This window comes from Oculina patagonica, unplaced genomic scaffold (genome assembly GCF_052425735.1).
Source record: "Oculina patagonica isolate OP01 unplaced genomic scaffold, crgOcupat unplaced41, whole genome shotgun sequence".
Taxonomy (NCBI): Eukaryota; Metazoa; Cnidaria; class Anthozoa; order Scleractinia; family Oculinidae; genus Oculina; species Oculina patagonica.
The window spans coordinates 18,160-41,482 of record NW_027558266.1 but is presented as its reverse complement, the minus strand read 5'-3'; the positions used below and the strand labels follow the sequence as shown (position 1 = coordinate 41,482).

The 23,323-nt window shown below is 38.2% G+C and overlaps 1 protein-coding gene across 2 annotated transcripts; it reads right to left on the bottom strand.

Moving 5' to 3' along the window:
• Positions 1-742: 742 nt before the first annotated feature.
• LOC144640687 (uncharacterized) lies at positions 743-22,486 on the bottom strand. Of its 2 annotated transcripts, XM_078499772.1 has the most exons (16): positions 22,362-22,486; positions 21,737-21,779; positions 21,496-21,606; positions 18,949-19,041; positions 18,088-18,246; positions 15,083-15,174; positions 14,063-14,125; positions 13,396-13,525; positions 12,324-12,404; positions 10,541-10,669; positions 7,671-7,709; positions 4,064-4,226; positions 2,414-2,707; positions 1,748-1,912; positions 959-1,094; positions 743-913 (listed from the first exon to the last, which is right to left on the bottom strand). In XM_078499772.1, the coding sequence occupies exons 1-16, from the start codon at positions 22,448-22,450 to the stop codon at positions 832-834; spliced, it is 1,869 nt and encodes a 622-aa protein (XP_078355898.1). In that variant the 5' UTR covers positions 22,451-22,486; the 3' UTR covers positions 743-831. The 2 variants fall into 2 exon arrangements, with proteins under 2 accessions (XP_078355898.1, XP_078355899.1); XM_078499773.1 differs by lacking the exon at positions 7,671-7,709.
• Positions 22,487-23,323: the final 837 nt, after the last annotated feature.

The window sequence follows — 23,323 nt, the reverse complement described above, 5'->3', positions numbered from 1 at the left end:
AACAAACCAAGGAAATCTCTGTTAAATCCTAGCTGGAAATTCACTACAACGCATAACTTTTGCAAAAAAACAATGATAATCTTTATTTCTTTACGATTTCTGTATTATTTTATAAAGTGGAATGCTTGATATTTTATAATAAAATTATAAAATATCAAGCATTCCATTTTATACAATACTTGTTACTTGTTGACGGAACAAGATTATGTATACAGCCAAAAATTAATTATTACATTCTTTCATTAATTGATGGCTACTTTTTATAAATTATATTTAATGAAAATGTTTGAAACAATAACTTACTGAACGGTAACTGTAACAGAGTCTGCAACTTTTCTTTTTTTTTTTGGCCACTTTTTTTTATATTATTTTTTTTTTTTATATATTAATTTTTTTTTTTTTTTTTTTTTTAAAACAACCCCTTTTTTTTTTTTTGTTGTATTCAAATTCTATTGGTATTAGGTAAATTTCACATGATCCTCAGCTGTGCATATGTTATACTTACAATGGTTCATGCAGAGCTATATTAAATAATTTAACTTATCAAACGAACGGAGTAGATGTCTCACGGAATCGATCAGCCATGTGCATTTTCGGCAAGCGGGGCAATTATTTAAAAGAAATCTTCATGTTTTAAAAGCCATGTTAAATAGCATGCAGTGATGCTACATTCAAAAAGGAATTAAAAATATATGCTGTTTGTAAAATTAATATTTAATTCTTAAAGGAATATTTCAACATTAAATTTTCCTTCAGCAACAAGTCGGGTGTAGCTATAGTGTGAATCTGATTAACTCTTCACATCAAAAGAATGCTGTTTTAAGAGCATTGTTATTCTACAAAACTGAGTAAAATTTTGAGCGAATGAATGTTCCTTCCAGCGAAAAGTTGGGCATGCTGTATGCACAGCTTACTGTGCATACAGCATGCCCAACTTTTCGGTTAAAACCAGGTTAAAACCAGGCTGATGGCAGCTTGTTGGGCATCTTCTGGAATGAGTGCTGGCAGGGCATCTGGTAATGGGCGACTCAGGAAGAGCGCATGAAATGGCAGTGACATACAGAGGTATTGACTCTTTGCCTCTGAATATGTAGCTGAAAATAAATAAATGAATAAAGTATTTAGATAATAACATTTTGATAAAAAAAAATATGATAAATTTTGATTAAAAACGGGTAATTGTAAGCAAATTAATGGGAAAATATGTCACAAGGGTTTTAATTGTTTATCGTCGAAACTGTGCTATATGACCTCTAGACACCACAAAAAAGATATTGACCAAATTAGTGGAACAATCTTGAGCTTTATTAGCGTATTTTGGAAAAAATGCGAGAACTTAAAAAATTCCGCCCGAATTTTTCAAGTTGTAATGTATCCTTGCTGTAAGATCTAGAGTCTAAATATAATACAGTAGCTTACAGTAGAACCCCGGTAACTCGTACACCCCGCTAACTTGAACTAACTTCCATTTCCCTTGGATTTGACCCCACTTTTCAGTCATTTTTACTCGGTTTACTTGAACTCGGATAACTCTGACGAGATAAGTTGAATTTGCACTGTACTATTTACTGAAGAACTGAAAAATTAGTAAACTATCAATTAGTAACTTGGCAAATTAAATATCAAATCCACCCCGATTACTCAAATCCGCGCTTGTAATTACTCGAATTGTTTTTTGTTTCCCGTCAGAGTTCGAGTTATCGCCTGGTTCTACTGTATAGTATACAAAGTAGCTATAGTTACTCACCACACAAAAATTGGTCGCCCTGGATATTGTTTTCAAGTATTTTCTGACACTCATCATAAGCTTTGGGGAAGACTCTCTTCTCAGTTATTTCAATTGAGTAATAAGTGACCTTATCTTGGTCTTGTGCCGAAGCTTTTGCTTTAAAAATAAGGATTAGGATGTCCTCTGCAAGGAAAAATAAGATGTTGATTATTATGACTATGAACAATTTAATCCTTGATAATGCATTTTTAATGATATTACAAAAGTAAAGAAAGTTTTTGATAGAACGTTGATAGAAATATCAAAATTCCAACAAAGAAGAACAGAAAACTTACGGTATATTTTATGACTGATTGAATATTGAAACTCCAATAAATAACGGAAAACTTGAGAGATGCTTATGAATGAATGATTGACTGACTGACTGACTGACTGACGCTCACCTAAAAACTAAGCTGACTGACTGACTGACAGACTGACTGATCACTAACGACTACTAATGACAGACTGGCTGACCTGTTGATTGATTGATTGATTGATTGATTGATTGATTGATTGATTGATTGATCGATCGGTCGATTTTGATTGATTGATTTATTGGTCTCTTGGTCTACGACTCGTACCATTTTTTTCCTGTGCCTGCTAAGCAGGTAAACTGTATTATATATGAACTTTCTGTCTTACCTAGCAGCACTGTAAATTCCCTTGCGGCGTCACATGATTCTCTATGCACATCCGTCTTCAGGGAGTCAAAACCCTGGAACACTGGGCGAGGAAAAACCCACAGGAAATGAGGAGCCGAGTTGTTGTTGTTACCGGTAATGAGGGACTGGGCTGTTTTTGGTTCCGTGATGAACAAAAGTTCTCCAAGCTGTTCAAAGGTGTAGTCACTGAATGAAATCTTGTCTTCTGCCAGCCTTTCTCGTACATTTTTAAGCAAATCAACCAAGTATTTATAAATGATGGATTTGCCGGTTCCTAAAGCAAAGTAATGCACAAAATTAAAATAAAGCAAAGCCATGTGGAGACAGAAGAGTAATGAAAACTATTTTTTTATGCTTAAATACAATATTACCCTCATGTTTTATTACAGAGTAAGACCCCCGCCCCAATCCTATAATATTCTGAAGTTTCAGTTGTCTCCTCACCCTAACCACACCCATACACCCCACCCCACCCCCCCCCCAGCCCCGAGAGGCCTCAGCGTGAAAGACATTCTTTATCGGTAACCCCCCCCCCCCCCCACCAACGCGAATAGCCTACAATTTGTGTCCTATTTTTCCTCCTTGGACTACATGTATAACGGTCTTCGATTGCAAGCATCAATCAAACTTGTTCAGGAGAAATATATCACAGTGGGTATAAGACACTAAACTCGGAAAAGTTATTATGAAACAAGAATCAAAAACTATAAACTGACAAATAAAAGTTTGTTAAAACAAAAGATGTTAAACTTTCCACACTTCAGTTCACTTCACCTAGTTCGATTATCATCAAGCTGCTAATCGAGTGCGGACCGAAAGGCCAAGAGATAGAATTTCCATCCATTGCAAATTGTTTTCTTTCTTTTTATTTTTCCTTTTTGTTTTTTGAAGGTTAGGAAAATTAATAATATCATTGAAGAATAAAGTTTTGGTCTATTTAAAAAAAAGCTGACATCAATACAATATTTCGGCTGGTAATCAAACATGTTAATACTAGTGGTAACCACAGGTTAGAAAGTGCGGGCCTCGATGCAGTTAAGAGAAGGTACTGGGAGGGAAGTGTTTCAGTCAGTGTCGATAAATCACTGGACAAAAGAAAATATTCCGAGTCAGGTCGAGTGTGATTTTTCGCATTCTTATCGCTCTTGGAGACAAGATTTTTCTCTTCCGGTGTTACGACAAACTGTCGTGATTGACACATTTTTTGCATTCCGATCGTTCTTAGTGGAAGAACAAAATTTTCATTCCGGTTTGAAGTTAGCCTTTATAAACGTGGCGCGCACGCGTAATACGCAATCCGCTGGTCACTGTCAAGATTAGGGTTGCGGGCCTCTCTTGGGCCCGCAATTATGTAATTTAACCAGAAATGTAGGTAATCTGAGAACAGGTCTTATTCTCTAGAGGCCTTTAAACACTTGCACGCATTGCGTGCCTTTCTTTACGGGATTCGAGGCAAGGAGGGAAATCACTTCGCTCACTAAAACTCTTTTCCGAGTTAAAAAGGATGCATCTACGTAAACTCTGAATTTCTCGCCCAGTTTGCTTTAGCTTGGTATACGTGATGATTTGTTTTTTTTTTCAAAACTGACTCCAGTATAGTTAAAGTTAAGGCAACAATTTCACAACTTACCAATAGGCATTCCGATTGCTAACCAAAGCAGTCCTGGTTCTCGCAACATTGTGTCCGGGACCTGCACTTCAGCGTGAGCGAGGGCAAACGAAAGAACTCCCTGTACACCACAAAGCACTGCGAGCGGCGGCACGCTGAGTAAACTGCCAACAGCTTTACATCCCTGAGGACAATGATGAAAGTATATAAGCAACCTCAGAATACCCGGCTACTTTACGTAGGGCTTTCCACAAGTTGCTCGGCAACTTTTTGGCAACTTTTCATATTTCGAGCAACTTTTTTCACTTCGAGCAACTTTTTTCCTCTCGAGCAACTTGTTGAATTTTGAGCAATTTCCAGACCGAAGATCTCCGAAGATTATCCGAGTGTTGTTCAAAGGCCATACGAACGTTTCCAAAGATTTACGAAGTTTGCCGAAAATTGTCGAGGAACATCTGAAGACCCTCGGCTCATTTTGCATTAAAACATTACAAACCTCGTCAGCAAACATGACGTCATCGATATCTTCACGATTTTTCTTAGTTAGAGAAATCCTTGTTATTTAACAAATTTTCCCCTTAATATTTTATTTAGACACTTCTTAGGAAAAATAAGCATATATTTAGAGAAATTTTCTTGATTAGAAGCAGCGTTTTGGATTTTTTTGGAGCAACTTTTATTAACAGAAGCAACTTTTTTTTATTTTTGAAGCAACTTTAAGCAACTTTTTTAAAAATTACGGGCAACTTTTTGGGAAATCTCGAGCAACTTGTGGAAAGCCCTAACTTTACGGCGTTATTAGAAAGAGCATGACGTTTATTTTTCTCGCGAACGCCAAAAATTCAACTACTTCCGTTTGCCATGTAAAATGAGTAGTTGTGTGTTTTTCGTAAATGTGGCATTCTTTCCCTATTTTTATGAGGAATAAAATTCGATAAAAAAGGTAACAAAATGAAAGGCAAGCTACCGTTTTCCGTATAACTTCATGCTCAATTCTCTAGTAATAAAATCTACTGCTTGGGTAGTCCCGCAGGATTAGGGTTAAGAAACACGATTTTTGGTTAACTTCCGCAGTCCCGCATTAATTTCCCGAAGACTGATCATTATAAATATAAATGAGGCTGGTTAAGGTATCACGGAAGGAAAATTGGCGTTTTCGTTCCAAGTCAAATTGTGTGCAAACCATCAATGGTAACCCCAATAAAGTATATGTTTTCTGAAAGCTTATTGAATAAAGATTGTAATTTTGGATTTTGTTTTGATCGTATAGACCATAATACCTGTGATACCTTAAACGAATGCTTCTGCAGTCCTGCTCTTTCGAAATGGAGAATAATTAACAATTAGACTACGAGCCCGAGTTTTCTATGAGCAAACAGTCAACGAGGCGCAGCCGAGTTGACTACCGCTCATAGAAAACGAGGGCGAGTAGTCTAATTGTTTTAGTAGAAATTCTAAAGGATTGCAGTCCAAAACCTACAATATTGTGCACTTTGAAGACAAAAATCAAGAAAATTTACCGCTTAAAGAGCTACGCGCGCGCGACTGTTTTCTATCGGCGAATAGAAAACAGTGGGAGAACCAATCAGATTCGCGGATTTCCAATAGAACACAGCTGAGTTTCTACTAAATAAAGTTAAAATAGTGAGACTGCTGCTTCTGCAGTCCCGCACCTCCGAAGTCGAAGAATAATTTAAGGACTATGATGCACTGCTTCAGAAGTCCCGCATTTCTTAAGTCGAATTCCTTCCTAGCACTTATTAAAGAACAACATATACACGGTTTTTCGGCAATGTTACAAATTTGCAATGATAAATCTATAGTTTTGCACGTAAAAAAATGTTACATGTAAATAAATGGAGCCCAATGAAATAGTTAACAAAAACAACTATGAAAATGAGGACAACTTTTACAACATGACGCGGTGATTACGTTCAGTGCACATTCTTATTAAACAATCTGAACAATGTACTTTTATTGTAGTTCAAGAGGATCCGAAAGGGCTCTGAGAAAGATTTGGTTCAAATAAGGTAAAATGTTAGAATTCCATAGATACTCAAGAGAATTATTTTACTTGATTTTCGCGGTAGAGCGCGAAACGCTACACACTCGAGACGGGAAAAGCGATGCGCTCTCTTAGCGTGTTTCGTGCTAAGCGTTCGTGTCTTGCGCTCTGCAGAGAAACTTTTGCGGTTCTTTTATTTGTTAAAAATCAAACCTGTGTGATTGCAAAATATCGCTTTCGCGCAGGAAGCTCTTCTCACTCTCCGCTTCACACCAAAAACTGTCAAAAATGATTCTTACCTTGCTAATATGTTCCGGCAGCAGGTCCCAATTAAATTCGCAATCCCAACATTTACGTAGCTTTTCAGCAAGGTCATTGTTAGAAGTCATTGTAAAAGAGAGAAAAATTTGACTTGAACTCGTGTTCACTAATCGACAGTCGAGATGAAAATGCGAGGAATTAAACTTTGCACGCGCATTTATAACAGAAATTATGCCGAAGTTATTGTTTGTTTGTCGAATAGCAGATTAACGTCACTTAGGTGTGATAAATCGGTACAAGCAAAGGGCGGCTTGTTTAACAAAGGCTGGAAAAATCGGTCAAATCTGTATTGTTTATGGCAATTAGAGAAAAGTTGTGTGAAAACAATCCTTCACAAGTGTAATAAGATTTTTCAAGAGGCTTGTGTTTAAAAGGTCGGCGCAAACCCCGGTTTTCAAAGCATATAAAAGCGACTAACAATAAGGCCTCCGCTTGTGCCTTAGCAAATTAATGCTAAGAAAATGTATGTTATCAGAAGTTCAAATAGAATTATGAAATTCTGTCGCAATGCTAAAAAAAAAAAAAAATGCGGAAAGTTGATGAAAAGGTGCGATAATTCGGTACATGTAGTAACAGCTTTTAAGCTGTTACTAGTGGCTGGAAATTATCGGTCAAAACACAGTTCAAATTTGTATTGCTTATAGCAATTGAAGAAAAAGCCGTGTAAAAACAACCCTTTGAAATTGTAAAAAGACTTTTTTCAAAGCCTCGTGCTTAATTCAGGGAGGCACATAACCCCAGTTGAAGCTAAATCGTTCACGCCATAAGGCCATCCCATGTTCAACTACAATAGCGGGAAAATGTATTGTTAAATGCCCCAGTATATGAAGCAAAAAAGCGCGAGTAAATTCCAGTCGCACTGTTTTTTCGCTTCTCACTGCCGCATATTTTTTACGGTAACGGGCGGGAATATGATTTGATTTATGCATGCGTAAAATAAAATAGAGAAAGTGTATGGCTGGCTTGTGTCTGCAGAAAAGCTTGAACCCTGACTTTCAAGTCTTATTTTCACGCCTGTTCACGTAAGGGAAAAATATGCGACTATAGAAATCCACCTTCTTCACACTGGATGGACTACGAACAAAAGTGGGATGCTCTCAGTGTACTTATTCTTATCTAAGCAATCAATTTTTAACTTAAGGTTTTTTGTCTGGAACCGAATCACAAGAAAAACTGCAGCTTTGCCATCCAGCGGATTAATAGTACGAAGCGGCTTTCTACACAGGATATTCTAGACACATCATTTAAAAAGAAAACTGATTTTACGTAGTTCGTTGTTCATCGACAAAAGTTAATGCTTACCGTTATAGACTTGTTGTTTTCTTTGAATTGACTGTATCTCTAAATGAGTAAATAAAAAGCCATCGTTATTGTTATAGCACGCCGGTTCTGTTTCTCAATTTTGATTGCATTAATCACACATACTTGTGAAAATGTAAACAAAACCTAAGCGCTTAAGGTATGTATCTGGCTTTTCAAAACTTTTCATACGCAGCATATGCATACGCATGCAGCGCACAATTTGAAAGCAGTTTTATGCATGTGACGTAATGACCACAGTCGTCTTGGAATCAAAAGAAATAAATCTATGTGTCAAGTATTATTAAATTCAGACGTTTCGCGGGCTGTTGTTGTGAGTGATGTTGAGGATAGCTTGTTTTCATAAAAGAATGTCCATGTCTTTCAATTGCGGGGAAGTGAAAAACTAACTAACAAACTAACTAACTAACTAACAAACTATAACTAACTAACTATCTAGCTAGCTAGCTAGCTAGCTTTCTTACTTACTTACTTACTTTCTTACTTCCTTACTTCCTTACTTCCTTACTTCCTTCCTTACTTACTTCCTTCCTTCCTTCCTTCCTTCCTTCTTAGAGCAGTTTTCAATTGAGTGTCGTAAAACCAAAACCAAAGTAATTACTCTGGCCAATCACAAAGAACACAGACAATCCAGTGAACCAATTAAAACTCGAAGCAAATACATGTAGCCGGCACGAAGCGCGGGAAAACGTGCGCGAGCGAGTCATGATTGGTTTTGGTTTTAGTTCTGATTGGCTGAGAAAGTGGCGCGAGATTTTTGAGCCAATCACTAAGCGTAGCAATGCAAAACCAAAGCAAACGCAATAAACTTTCGACACTCAAGTGAAAACCGCTCTACTTACTTACTTACTTACTTACTTACTTACTTACTTAAAGATTGGAAATAAAATTGTCCAGTTCAGAGTCCACAATAAAATTCGATTTTTGCTCGGTTTCCACGGTGCAGGGCTGAGAAATGAAAAGAAAACTATACTTAATGTTACGCTTCTTGAAACCAAACCCCGATATAACGATATTCCCGATATAACGATGAATATTCTATGTCCCGGCAAAAGTTACAGTAAAATGTATGGGACAGAACCCGATATAGCGATCTTCGATATAACGATATTCCCAATTATATAACGATGAGAATTTAACGGACCGAACGTAAAATATTTCAGTACACGGTAACAATTTCAGCAAAATATTGAATTTAAGACAACATTACAGTAATCGAGTCAGTCATTTCTAACGTTTCTGACAACAGCTTTATACGGTGATATAAGAAAATGATACTGTGTTTTAAGCCTCTTTATCCAGCAAAAAGGATGTGCTAGGTTATCCCGATATATCGATATTTTCGGTTATTTTACGGCCATATCGTTATATCGGGTGTTTCGATATAGCGATTCTTCAACAGAACGATATAATTTTACCGCTCCCTTGACATATCGTTATACGGGGGTTCCACTGTAGCTTAAAAGCCCAGAAGGAAATCGGTAGTTAAATTTTGCTTATCGATATCATCATAGGTCAGCATACCTGACTTGCAAGTGTTTGGAGTCGTGGCGGTTCTATCGTTTGTAATTCAACACGTTTCCAGTTTATAGGGAAGAAAAAACCGTGCCTTTTTATTTTTGGGTTTGCTCCTTCTTTACACGATAGTCGCTCTTGGGGGTTTCTCTTTAACAGCTAAAATAAAATCAGCAAATACAAAAATGTTATTGTTTGAGGATATGCTATCAGAGCTTTAAATAAAAATTTCGAAAATTTAAGTTGGGTCTGAAACAGCTCCGGAGAAATTTTTTTTCAACACTACGAAATCTTTTCCTAAACTCGACAACTGAACGCCGCCATCTTGGAGCTGGTAATGTATGCTTGACGTCAGAGAGCTCAGCCTGAAGTTCGGCGGGAAAATTTAAATACTCGAAACTCCTAGTTTCTTTGTAGTGGCTTTTGTTTGTCAAAGTGCCTGTGTAAGCAGCTCCATTTTGCTCAAACAGAGCTCCAAGAAATACAGAAAACAAGGAGTCTAAAATTTCTCGCCAAACTTCAGGGTGAGCTCTTTGACGTCACGCATACATTACCAGCTCCAAGATGGCGGCGTTCAGCTGTCGCGTTTTGGGAAAGATTTCGTAGGGTTATAGCGAACGTTGAAGGCTCACATTTTGGTGAATGACATACGTGTGTGTAAACTTTTTATTGGCGTAAAGAAAATAAATGGCCATTCTGGAGTGAACTTCTCCTTTAAAGCGTAAATTAAGGGTATTTTCAATCGGTGATTCTGCTGCTATGGTGACATGTGACTTCATGAAAATGACCACAACTTGTTCAGCATATGTTTGATATCATAATTATAGCAGCAACTAATAAAGATTTGTCATACTGACATATCAAATTTTAAGAGCTAGAAAATGCTGGAACCGTTGTGAGCCTTCTTAAGAAGCTCGATGTGCTTTTTTTAGCCCTTGGGTGGTCGATTTAAAAGTAAAAATTATCTAGGAAGCAAATGCTCGATTTTTGCCAAAATACGCCATAATGATCAAATATGACCAAAATTTAATTTTTACTGGTCACTTAGTCACAAAGGTTACCATAGCAACGATTGTCGTTTCCTTTTGTTTTCAAACAAGCCTAATTTTCTTGAAATCTAGCTTGACTTTTGGTATTCATTTTTTGATATGTTAAAGATCAGTAGATTAACTAACTATTGACAGGTATATATTTAGCTAACTGGCAAATTCCAGAACCAGATAAACGAAAACACGTTGTCTTCATAGACTACCAGGGCTGTAATGCACTGCAAACAATGTTTGGTCAATGTTGTGTGCTTTGGAAAAACAGTCAAGTCATTTAGTCAGTTTACTTACGTTTCTCAGGCAATCTTTTGCTTCAACACCCAACTTCGATGCATGAGCCTTCTCCGCCATCTCATAGTGTACAAATGGTTCACGAATAAAAGAAATCACTGACAGTTGGTCAGAGCTGTAAAATGGCAGCTGACAAAGAAGAAAAGAACAAGATGCTAATTGATGCTAGGTTAGAGCTAATATGTTCATCGTGTCCAACAATTCAGACCACAAATAAAAATCTTGATAATTAACATGTAATATTTCGGTATAAGCTATACTGATGATGGTATAGCTTATACCGAAGTATTACAGTTTATTTATCAAGATCTTCATCTGTGGTCTGAATTGTTGCACACAATGAACGTATTCGGGTTATCCTTCGTCCCTTAGAGCTAATGTCTGATGAAAGCACTACTGGCCTGCGCTACATTGAATAAGGGGGTATTTATTGGAACAAGGTAGACAAGAAGTCTACAAGCTTGTACTTCGACTGAATTAATAATATTTACATGTAGCACTTTTCGGTCATTACACCTGTTCGGGTTAGGAAACCTTGTCTAAAATTTAGTGTAACTGAAAGTCGTTTGTTGCCGCATTTCTGAAAACTAAAAAGTACAAAATCTCGTTGGACACTTCAATTTATTCCACTAGCTATATTCATATAGTACCACTGCCGTTCTTCTAACCATGTTACCTTCGGCCGCATACCGCGCCGTTAATTTTTGGCGCTGTATATAAATGCATGATTCTCTCGATGGAAATGTAAACTTGATTGTCAATCAGTTGGTTGACCGATCGACCTGTCAGTCAGTAAGTCAGTCAGTCAGTCAGTCGGTCGGTCGGTCGGTCGGTCGTCAGTCAGTCCTGAGTCAGTCAGTCCGTAAGTCAGTACGTCACTAAGTTAGACAGTCAGTGAGTTAGTTAGTTACCTAGTTATAGTTATAGTTAGTTAGTTAGTTAGCTAGCTGTTTGTAAAAGAATTTGTTGTAACACTACTGAAGCAGTGTGACCCACCATTAATTAGGTATTGTACTACTAAATTATAAATGCTGAATGACGCATTGATTCAGAAACGCTGCCTTCCTTGATGAAAACAAGGTTTTTCACTTCCACGCGATTAAAAGACATGGACAGTCAATCAGTCAGTCAGAAACTAGATAATTATGCTACCTCTAGAATCATAGCTAAATATATCTTCCTAATGTTTCAAAAAAGAAAAGAAATTTTAAAATGAAAGTTATATCAATAAATAGTTGTATAATTAATAGTCCAATTATTACCGTAAACGTTTGCATTGTAATTCAATTGTTTGTTATTAAGTAATTTGTTAGCATAGTTGCTATAGCACCTTTATTGTAACTAGACCAATACCTCCCTTTGGAGTGTAAGGCACAATAAAGATTTACTGTTACTGTTACTGTTAATCAGTCAGTCAGTCAATCAATCAATTAGTCAGTCAGTCAGTCAGTCAGTCAATCAGTCAGTCAGTCAGTCAGTCAGTCAGTCAGTCAGTTTATCAGTCAATCAGTCAGGCAGTGTTTTACCCGAAACCCAATAGCTTACAATAAGTGTCGCGTTCAAACGTGCATGGACAACTAGTAAAAAAAATTCAAAAGGCGAAAAAAAAAAACTAACACAATGATCCTAAGTCTTCTAAATTGAACATTTTTTTAGCCCTCTAAAATGATGGAATTTCAAGTGTATTCTAGTTTGAAATCAAAGGTCAGATTTTGGGGCAGCTCGGATTGCTGACCATTACACGCCTAACAACGGCATAAAGCAATGTGGCGAAGATACCAACCTGGCCGGTCAGCATGACGAACAGCATGATTCCAAATGCCCACCAGTCAACTGAGCAGTCATATGGCTCATTGTCAAGCATCTGAAACACACGTCACGTGATTTACATTAAGCGGAACTGGCTTATAATGATCTGCATAAACTTGACGCTTATTTAAGGGCGGCGCTCCTTAGCACCTTCGCTCCTTCCTATTAATTTGATAAGCTAAACATAAGAACATCCATCTTTCCATAATGCTGAAGAGTTTTAGTTTTAAGGCACGTCTAAATTGAAAAATTCAAAAAGTTTGTTTGTTTTTCTTTTAAGTTTTTGTTTGCGTTTACAGCACTACACAGACGCATTTGTTTAAATAAGCGCGCGCCCTTCTACCTCAAAAACCTGTAATAAATCGCCTAAAATCTGTACTATAAAAAAAATGGTAAACGCCATACGCTATGGCGTTAACCATTTGTTAAACGGTAGCCTGGAAAAAGCCTTAGCATATGGCCGGAGTACTATCACAGATGTTTACGGGAGAGGCCCATGTACTTTTATACATCATGCTTGATTTATCTTAAAAGATAACGCAGTTAGATACATTCCATGGAAAATGGTATACATGACTAGCAACGGTTATACTGCATAATCCCTTCTGAAAAGGTTTTGCTTGAGAAGCCCCCTTGAGTTAAAATTCTCAGCGGAATCATTTTAAGTCGAAATCTTTGAAAACATTTAAATGCAGAAGCTCAAGCTTACTCGTTTTTCTTTTGTTTTCTTATATCCCTTTTAATGCTTAGCTTTAACCGGTAAAACTTGATCATGACCCTCTTTTATACTTCAGCCTGGAAAAGCTCCCCCTTTAGGGCAAGTTTCCCTGTGTTCTTACCGCGCAACTGCAGTCAAGCTGTAAAATGGCGATTTGCTTACACGTTTAATAATATAAAATTTTATCTTCTTCTCATGCTTGAAAAACAAACTATCCAAACTTTATAAAAAATATTCCAATTGATTCTGAGAGTATATGGCTTGGGCAACTGTGAAAACCTTTTTAATACCTTGACTTAACTTCCATACGAATCATATGCTGATTTACCTCAGGTGCCATATATGGCAGAGTTCCCACAATGCCTCTCGTCCCGTTAGCATTCATGGTGGCTAATCCAAAATCTGATATTTTGGCATGTCCCTCTGCGCTCAAAAGTACATTTTCAGGCTTTATGTCCCTGCGTGGGAAATCAGACATGAATTAATTATAGTAGAATCTTTTTTTCTAGAGTGCTCGGTTTAATTTCTCGATACTGGAGTCAATTTTGTTCCCCTTGGACGTTAATTTTCTGTAACTTTCCCCCCGCTATCTCGAGTCACTCAATTTTTTGGGAAAGTTTCCTTAAAGGCTTGAGAAATCAGGATTCAGTGTATGCGTTTTTTTCTCCACTTCTGGTAGTCCACAACTTCTTTTGTTTTTGCTGTATCATTTTAGAACGGCCGAGTGTAACGGCCCAAAACGCTTCCTTTAAGCGAATCGCCATATTTAGCCCAAAGGTACCCTTTGGAAAGACATTTGTAAATTTCATATTTTAAAGTTCGAATTCCAGCGCTTATTTATTTTTCAGAAATTAACGAAGATTGGAAAACGTGGTTAAAGAAGGCACGAAATAAAATGCGAGGACGAAGTCACGTCAAAGTCTCAAAAACTTCAATTGACACCAACCACATGAAATAAATCCCTTCTCTCAGGTAAGCTTGTACATTTTACCAACCTGTGAATGATGCCCTTTACATAAAGAAACTCCAGCCCACATATTATTTCTGCGGCAAAAAATCTGAAAAAAAAAATTATTTTTAAGACATTTAAAAAACGGTTTCCTATTTCCATTTTTCTTTTAGTTTCGCCATACAACAGGTATAATATTAAGTAAAGCAAATGTCTCTCTGAGACTAGAAAGGCAAGACTTAACTCTAAAAAAAGGATTCTGAAAAAGGTGAAACCGTATTGACAAACTAAAGAGCCGTATAAATAAATATCCCTAGATACTAGCTATAGATGAATAAACGGCACATTTCTTACGGATCAGGGAGAAGAGATTGCGACAGAAACAGAAAATAAGCAGTCAATAATATAATAAGACAAACTTGGCCGTCAAAATAGCCGCAAAGTATATGTTCTGCTAAGGACTTGGTCTCAGATTACTCTGTTATGACCTTGCTTATTATTTATTTTTAGCTGTTTGCTTCCCCTGTTAAAGGGATACTGTCACGAGCTTCACTTCAAAACTTTAAGAGTCAAAAGACGCACAAAAAATCTGTACGAATAGTGGTGCAGTTTCGTTCAAAGCTACTATGACAGTGTACTAAAGCTATAAACAAACGGTATTTTGTAATGCTATCAGGAGCCTTTGATCTCAACTTGAAAACGTCAGGCCTATTTTTTCAAGTTCTACCCTTGTGGCCTGGAAATAGCTAAATAACTTACAACGGCTCATAACCTTTTATCTTGTCCAGACTCGTACCCAGTCGTTACTCGTTTTTTCGTTTTTCGCTACGTTCGAAGAGGTTGATGGGAAGGACGTAGAAAAAGTAACGCGATTTAAGTTCGTCCTTCCCTTGATGCCTTGTGCGCCGCTCAAAAAGCAAGAGAAGCGACTGGGTACGAGTCTGTATCTTGGCCTCGATGTGCTAGGTGCATTTCGTGCACAAGTGAGAGTACTGCGTCAATTTTAGCACTTTTTACTTAAAAGCAAGTCCCCGTAACAAATTCCCTTTAATATTATTCATCTCACCTGGCCAGTTCTTCAGGGAATTTTCCCAATGCATTAATGTGGCCAGCCATATCTCCACCTTGTAGATATTCTAACACAAGTACCAAGGATCGCTTGTAAGAAAAGAAGAAAACCACGGTAACCATAACTTAAGGTAGGTTTTTAATACCGGGCCGTGAAGGTATCCTACAACAAAGTTTCAAATTACGCTCTAAGCTACGGATCCTAAACAAAGGAGGGAAGTCGAGGTTGAGGAGAGAAAAAAAAAAAGAAAATTCAAATTATTCCCCTGAAGCTCGACTTTATTCCATTGTTTGTGATCAATGGAGCGTAATTCGAAACTAGCCTATTTGTTTCATTACAGAATCTAAATTTGCATTCCCTTGCATTAACTCTATGGTCACTAATTGCAAATTAACACAGGATTATATAGACAATAATTCTAGTAATATAAGTTTTTCTGTTGTCATCATGACGTAATACGACGTCATTTGTGACGTCATTTATCTCAATTTAATGACTGAAAAGGTATTTAATCATTATTTTCACACGATGGAAGGTATAACCTCAAACCCTTTGCAGCAACTTGTCTGACAAGACTGTTGTGCTTGACAGTAGGCTGGTTGTCATTATCAACAATAATATAACGTCTTTATTACGTCTTTGATATTGAAATGGCCGCCATCTTGGATTCGTCATTTTGAATTGCTTTAAAATCATTCATTTCGTTAAATATCCTAAAAATCAAGATTAGCAGACTGCAAAACTTAATTACCTTATAAAAGAATGTTCAAAATTGAAAAATATGAGACATTAATTGTATTACAGAGCAAAATGGTCTGCATTGTAAATCAAGTCCACCACCGTGAATTTCAGAAATTTTAAATAATACTTGACTGAAATTAATTATTTGACTGATTATATCAGAGAAATAATGCTGTTTAAAACCGAAAATGCGAATTTTGAAACATGGTTGTAAAAAAACTGGTTGCCATGGAAACATCAAAGTTGGTGATCACGTGCTGCAAACGTGAAAATATTTCCGGAATCATTTTAGAAAAAGGCCATGTTCGTGGTTATAGTTTTAATTTTCTAGAAGTTATACATTTTCAAAGAAGGTGCGGCCCTCAAAAATCCCCCCGGTCTGAATAATGTTAATGTTAAGACTCAAATACTTAACTCACTAGAAAGAGGTTTAGAAAAATGACACAAACAATAGTGCTTTCAATCATACCGCCCGGCGCCATGCTAACGTCAATTCGTTGTCCATTATTTTTCAAAAGCAAAATAACCCAAGATGGGCTTATCAGTGTCCAGTAAGTTACCATATCATGAAGGTGTTTTATCGATTTATAAGGTTAGGTCAGGTCAAGTTCATAAGGTCAGATCAGTTCATCCCAGATTATTAGTTCAGTTCAGCGCAGGTCAGGTCAGTTCAGGTGAGATCAGGTGAGGTCAGATCAGGTGAGATCAAGTCAGGTCAGGTCAGGTCAGGTCAGCTCAGATCAAGTCATACCAAGTCAGGCCAGGTCAGTACTGTTTAGTTCAGAACAGCTAAGCGTGCTGACCACGTTAAAAAAAGGTTGATTGATTTATTGATTTATTGATTTATTGATTTATTGATTGATTTATTGATTGATTGATTGATTGATTGATTGATTGATTGATTGATTGATTGATTGATTGATTGATTGATTGAGGTTAGGTTAGTTAAGGTCAGTTAAGATCAGTTCAGGTCAGGTCAAGTCAGAACAAATCAGGTCAGTTCTGTTTAGTTCAAATCAAGATGAGTTCGAGTCAGGTCAGGTTAGAACAAATCAAGTCAGATCAGGTCAGGTCAGTTCTCTTCAAATCAGATCAGGATGAGTCAGGCCAGATCAGGTCAGGCCAGGTTAGGTCAGGTCAGGTCAGATAAGGTCAGGCCAGGTCAGATAAGGTCAGGCCAGATGAGTTCAGTTCAGGTCAAGTCAGAACAAATCTGTTCAGATCAGTTCTGTTTAGTTCAGATCAGGATGGGTCAAGTCAGGTCAGGTCAGGTTAGGTCAGGTCAAGTTTAGTTCAGATCAGGATGAGTTCGAGACAGATCAGGATAATCAGGTAAGTTCAGATCAGGTACAGCCAGGTCTGGTCAAGTCATTTCCTTTCAGTTCAGATCAGGTCAGGTCAGGTCAGGTCGGGTCGGGTCGGGTCGGGTCGGGTCAGGTCAGATCAGATTAGATCAGTTCAGGAAAGGTCTGGTCAAGTCAAGTCAAGTCAGGTCAAGTCAGGTCAGGTCAGGTCAGGTCAGACCAGTTCAGATTAGGTCAGGTCAGGTAAGGTCTGTTCAGATCAGGTCAGTTCAGGAAAGGTCTGGTCAAGTCAGTTCAAGTCAGGTCAGTTCAGGTCAGGTCAGGTCAGGTCAGGTCAGGTCAGGATAGGTCTGGTCAAGTCAAGTCAGGTCAGGTCAGGTCAAGTCAGGTCAGGTCAGGATAGGTCTGGTCAAGTCAAGTCAGGTCAAGTCAGGTCAGGTCAGGTCAGGTCAGGAAAGGTCTGATCAAGTCAAGTCAAGTCAAGTCAGGTCAGGTCAGAACAAGTTTAGTTAGGTCAGGTCAGGCCAGGGTGCGGTCAATTCAGGTCAGTTAAGTCAGGTCAGGAAAGATCTGGAAAGGTCTGGTCAAGTCAAGTCAGTTCAAGTTAGTTTAGGTGAGGTCAGGTCAGGTCAGATAAGTTTAGATCAAATCATGTACTAGTCAAGTCAAGTCAGGTCAAGTCAAGTCAAGTCAGGTCAAGTCAAGTCAAGTCAGGTCAGGTCAGGTCAGGTCAGGTCAAGTCAAGTCAAGTCAAGTCAAGTCAGATCAGATCAGATCAGATCAGATCAGGTCAGGTCAGGTCACGTGAGGTCAAATACTTGTCAAGTCAGATCAGGTTAGTTCAGGTCAAGTCAGATCAGGTCAGGTCAGGTCAAGTCGGATCAAGTCAGGTCAGATTAGGTCAGGTCAGGTCAGTTCCTTTCAGTTAAATTTAAGCTAGTTTTGCTTAACACTTACCTGGGAAGGAAATGTTCCCAAAAGTTTGCAACAGAATTTGTTGCTGGAAACTTGTTGTAATATTGCTCTTTCGTTCTCGGCAATGTCATCTTCTGTATTTCTAGTGCATAGTTTAACTGCATAATTGGTATTTGTTACTCTGCATCTATAATGCAATACCTGAAAAATTAAAGACGATTGCCGTTTGTATTATCACTAGCATGTGTCACGTAATATAAACTCGAGATTTCTTTAAAACTGGAGGGAACCAAAAAAAAATCTCAGGTTAAAAAATAAACACCAAAACTGCGAAAGTGGACAGAGCTTATGACCTCGTCCAATTTTCGCTGTCCTCAAAATTTTTCAACTATTTTTTTCAAATTAGACAGCATTTATTCCATTAACTCCTACTAATTATAATCAAAAACCAGGCTGGATTATTGCAACATCTGACATGTCTGAGCCAGTTGATTGGTTTACAGGCAATGGAATATGAGCTCTTATTATTCCACTATTGCGACATTTTACCATATTAGGGCAAAAGAACGCGCAAAATATGTCACGTTATTACACAAATATTGCCTAGTATTTTTCTCAGAAAAATACTACGCAACTCGCAAAATATCCGCGCGTGTTATATGTCAATCCGTCGAATAAGGGATTTGTATACCATGGACCACGTATGTAAAAGGTGTACGCGTCAGCGAGAAACTGGAAAGTTCAAATAGTGCATTACTTTGGGTGTTTGAAACAATAATTATTCCAGTCTCTCTTGTTGGATATATATAGGATAAATATAGCCAACTTGGCGCTACGCTCCTCGTTGGCTATGTACCATTTCATGTTAAACCCGGGCTCGTGAAATAATTTTTAAATTCTTACCATGCCAAATCCTCCTTCACCTAAAATTTTGATAAACTCTAGGTCTTCAGGATTTCGTTCAGAAATTTCTTTCAACCTGCACGCCATTCCAACCTGCGAAAAGAATAATAAAAGACGTCCTCTACATGGATCGATGTGGATCAAAAAACGCCCAACGTTGTTGTACGTGTAAACTGCAGTTCTGGAATATGTGAAATACTGTGTTGTCGTTGGAGTGTAGCGATATCAGTGCAGTGATTTGTGGTGTAGCGCAGCTCATTTTAGTGCAGTGTTTTCACTCGCAGTCATCCAGAGTCAAATGCAATTTATTGAAGGTCAGTAAAATGTAGTTTTGCAATGCAGTTCAAGATAGCGCTGTGTGTTGCATTGCAGTGTAGTGCTTTGTGTTACATTGCAGTTCAGTGTAGTGCTGTGTGTCACGTTGCAGTTCAGTGTAGTGCGGTGTGTTACATTGCAGTTCAGTGTAGTGCGGTGTGTTACATTGCAGTTTAGTGTAGTGCTGTGTGTCACGTTGCAGTTCAGTGTAGTGCGGTGTGTTACATTGCAGTTCAGTGTAGTGCGGTGTGTTACATTGCAGTTCAGTGTAGTGCACTGTGTTACATTGCAGTTCAGTGTAGTGCTGTGTGATACATTGCAGTTCAGTGTAGTGCTGTGTGTTACATTGCAGTTCAGTGTAGTGCTGTGTGTTACATTTCAGTTCAGTGTAGTGCTGTGTGTTACATTGCAGTTCAGTGTAGTGCGGTGTGTTACATTGCAGTTCAGTGTAGTGCTGTGTGTTACATTGCAGTTCAGTGTAGTGCGGTGTGTTACATTGCAGTTCAGTGTAGTGCTGTGTGTTACATTGCAGTTCAGTGTAGTGTTGTGTGTTACATTGCAGTTTAGTGTAGTGCTGTGTGTTACATTGCAGTTTAGTGTAGTGCTGTGTGTTACATTGCAGTTCAGTGTAGTGCTGTGTGTTACATTGCAGTTTAGTGTAGTGCTGTGTGTTACATTGCAGTTCAGTGTAGTGCTGTGTGTTACATTACAGTTCAGTGTAGTGCTGTGTGTTACATTGCAGTTTAGTGTAGTGCTGTGTGTTACATTGCAGTTCAGTGTAGTGCTGTGTGTTACATTACAGTTCAGTGTAGTGCTGTGTGTTACATTGCAGTTCAGTGTAGTGCTGTGTGTTACATTACAGTTCAGTGTAGTGCTGTGTGTTACATTACAGTTCAGTGTAGTGCTGTGTGTTACAGTGCAGTTCAGTGTAGTGCGGTGTGTTACATTGCAGTTCAGTGTAGTGCTGTGTGTTACATTGCAGTTCAGTGTAGTGCTGTGTGTTACATTGCAGTTTAGTGTAGTGCTGTGTGTTACATTGCAGTTTAGTGTAGTGCGGTGTGTTACATTGTAGTTCAGTGTAGTGCTGTGTGTTACATTGCAGTTCAGTGTAGTGCTGTGTGTTACATTTCAGTTCAGTGTAGTGCTGTGTGTTACATTGCAGTTCAGTGTACGTAGTGCGGTGTGTTACATTGCAGTTCAGTGTAGTGCTGTGTGTTACATTGCAGTTCAGTGTAGTGCGGTGTGTTACATTGCAGTTCAGTGTAGTGCTGTGTGTTACATTGCAGTTCAGTGTAGTGCTGTGTGTTACATTGCAGTTTAGTGTAGTGCTGTGTGTTACATTGCAGTTTAGTGTAGTGCTGTGTGTTACATTGCAGTTCAGTGTAGTGCGGTGTGTTACATTGCAGTTCAGTGTAGTGCGGTGTGTTACATTTCAGTTCAGTGTAGTGCTGTGTGTTACATTGCAGTTCAGTGTAGTGCTGTGTGTTACATTGCAGTTTAGTGTAGTGCTGTGTGATACCGTTGCAGTACAGTGTAGTGCTGTGTGTTACATTGCAGTTCAGTGTAGTGCGGTGTGTTACATTGCAGTTCAGTGCAGTGCTGTGTGTTAAGTTGCAGTTCAGTGTACTGCGGTGTGTTACATTGCAGTTCACTGTAGTGCTCTGTGTTACATTGCAGTTCAGTGCAGTAGTACATTTAGTGCAATGTGGGGTATTTATTAATCCTCAGCGCACCGAATAGCTTCTTCTCGTCATTTTGAAGCCTTTTTCGTTTTTGACTTTGTCCAGCACAACCGTATATTTGTGACTCTCTAATTTTTCTAAAAATATAGCGTTAATCTATTGTAAGATGCCGTTTGATTGTTAGCGGGTTATTACCAATGGGAGGTTCGGTGGCCTAATGGTTAGTGCGCCGGACTCCGGATCGAGCGGTCCGAGTTAGAGCCCCGGCCGGGGTCACTTGTGTTGTGTTCTTGGGCAAGATACTTTACTCTTGTAGTGCCGCTCTCCACCCAGGTGTATAAATGGGTACCGGCGACATAATGCTGGGGGGAGGGGAAACCTGCAATGGACTAGCATCCCATTAAGGGGGGAGTAGAAATATTCCTAGCCGCTTAATGCTACGGAATCCGGGATAAGCTCCGGCTGTATGGGCCGCTTGGCTCGTGGCTTCTCTCTATTACTAATGGGTACATGTAGTCGTGATGTGGGTTATTTGTCACTTTGTCTGTACCTTTAAAGACTTCTCCTCGTTCTTCGCCTTTTCCTTTTTTCGCCTTCTCCGCCTTTTGTGCACTTGGAATTTTCTCCAAGCTTTTTGTATTTTTTCAGCTGCTTTATTTTCCTGAAAAATAGCGTTCATATATTAGAATACTTCAATGGTATAGTGCTTTTTATATTTGCCTTTATATTGTAGTAATTAACGAGAATCAAAGATCTTAGTTTACTAACTAAAAATGTTTTTTTTTTTTTACCTGCTTTCTTTTTTCATTTGTTTTGTGCTGTGTGTTTTCACCGCTGAAAGAGAAAAACAAATAAAACTGCAGCGGTAACTTAAATTTCTTTGGAGGTGTAAATTTGAGTAGTCCTTCTTACACGTTTCAGTACGTAAGCATGAAGTAAACTTGTTGCAGTCTTTGTTTTATTTTTTTAACGTTTCGGCTACTACTAAAGCGTCGTCAATTTTTAAGTACCGCATTTACTCGATTAAGCGCACAACCTCGAATAAGCGCCCACTCAAGAAAAGAAAAGTTAATAAGCTCCCAGCCTCGAATCAGCGCCCATCCCCTCTCTCCCCCTCCCCCCGTCTAAAATTCATTGTAGCGCTAAGAGACCTACCCGAATACCGTTTTTGAGAAAATTTTAATGAACAGTTAAAATTTTGCTTCGGTACGTATGTTATTATTTTAATTGTTTTGTGCAAAGTAAACTTACTACTTGCTGAAAATTGTAAAAATTTATAAGCGCCCACTCTCAGGGTCCAAAAATTAACAAGCGCCCAGGGCGTTTAATCGAATGAATTAAGTATGTAAAGATGTCCTTTTGCGAAGTCAAAACTGGCCAATAAAGCGGATCTAGGGAGCTATCCATTTTACTTACCTTTCTTTTCGCTCACCGTAATTGTTGACTATAAGCGTTCCGATTGCTTTTACAGCAATAAAAGCTAACATGAACGTTACCAAAGCCATGTTGACTTTAACGTACTAACGTTTCGAACTTGAAAAAAAAAATAACGTCATAATCATAGAGATTAGTCTCGCGCGCGCGTGATATTGCGCCCGCGATACTGCTGTGCGAAGGTATGAATTTTATTTTTCAAATGGTTAAAATAATATTTTACGAATGAATACAGTGAATAACGAACGAAAATGAGTTCAAATAGAGTTGTGTTTCTTAGCTTTATACTCTAATTAAGCCTCAGCTTAATTTTGGATGCTCTGCCCGGCATGCAGGAAAGCTCCGCAAAAGTGGATGCTCGAAACTTCAATTTTTTGAATAAAAGACAAGAAGCGTCGCGCCGTGTTTTCACTAGGGCTTTCCACAAGTTGCTTGGCAACGTTTTGGCAACTTTTTATATTTCGAGCAACTTTTTTTCCCTTCAAGCAACTTTTTTCTTCTCGAGCAACTTGGTTACATTTTGAGCAATCGTCCAGACCGAATATTTCCGAAGATTGTCCGAGCGTTGTCCGAAGGCCATACGAACGTTTCCGAAAATTTACGAAGTTTGCCGAAGATTTTAGAGGAATATCTGAAGACATTTCAACTTTCGGCTCATTCTACATTAAAAAATTACAAAACTCGTTATCAAACATGACGTCATAGATATCTTCACGCTTTTTTTCTGTTAAGGAAGTCTTTGTTATTTGACAATTTTTTTAGACACTTCTTTTGCTGTAAAATTGCATAAAACTGCTTAGAAATCTTACCCTCAGTGGGAAATAAGCATAAATTTAGAGAAATTCTCTTAATTAGAAGCAGCGTTTGGATCGTTTGGAGTAACATTCGAGCAACTTTTATTATCAGAAGCAACTTTTTTGAATTTTTGGAGCAACTTTTTTTAA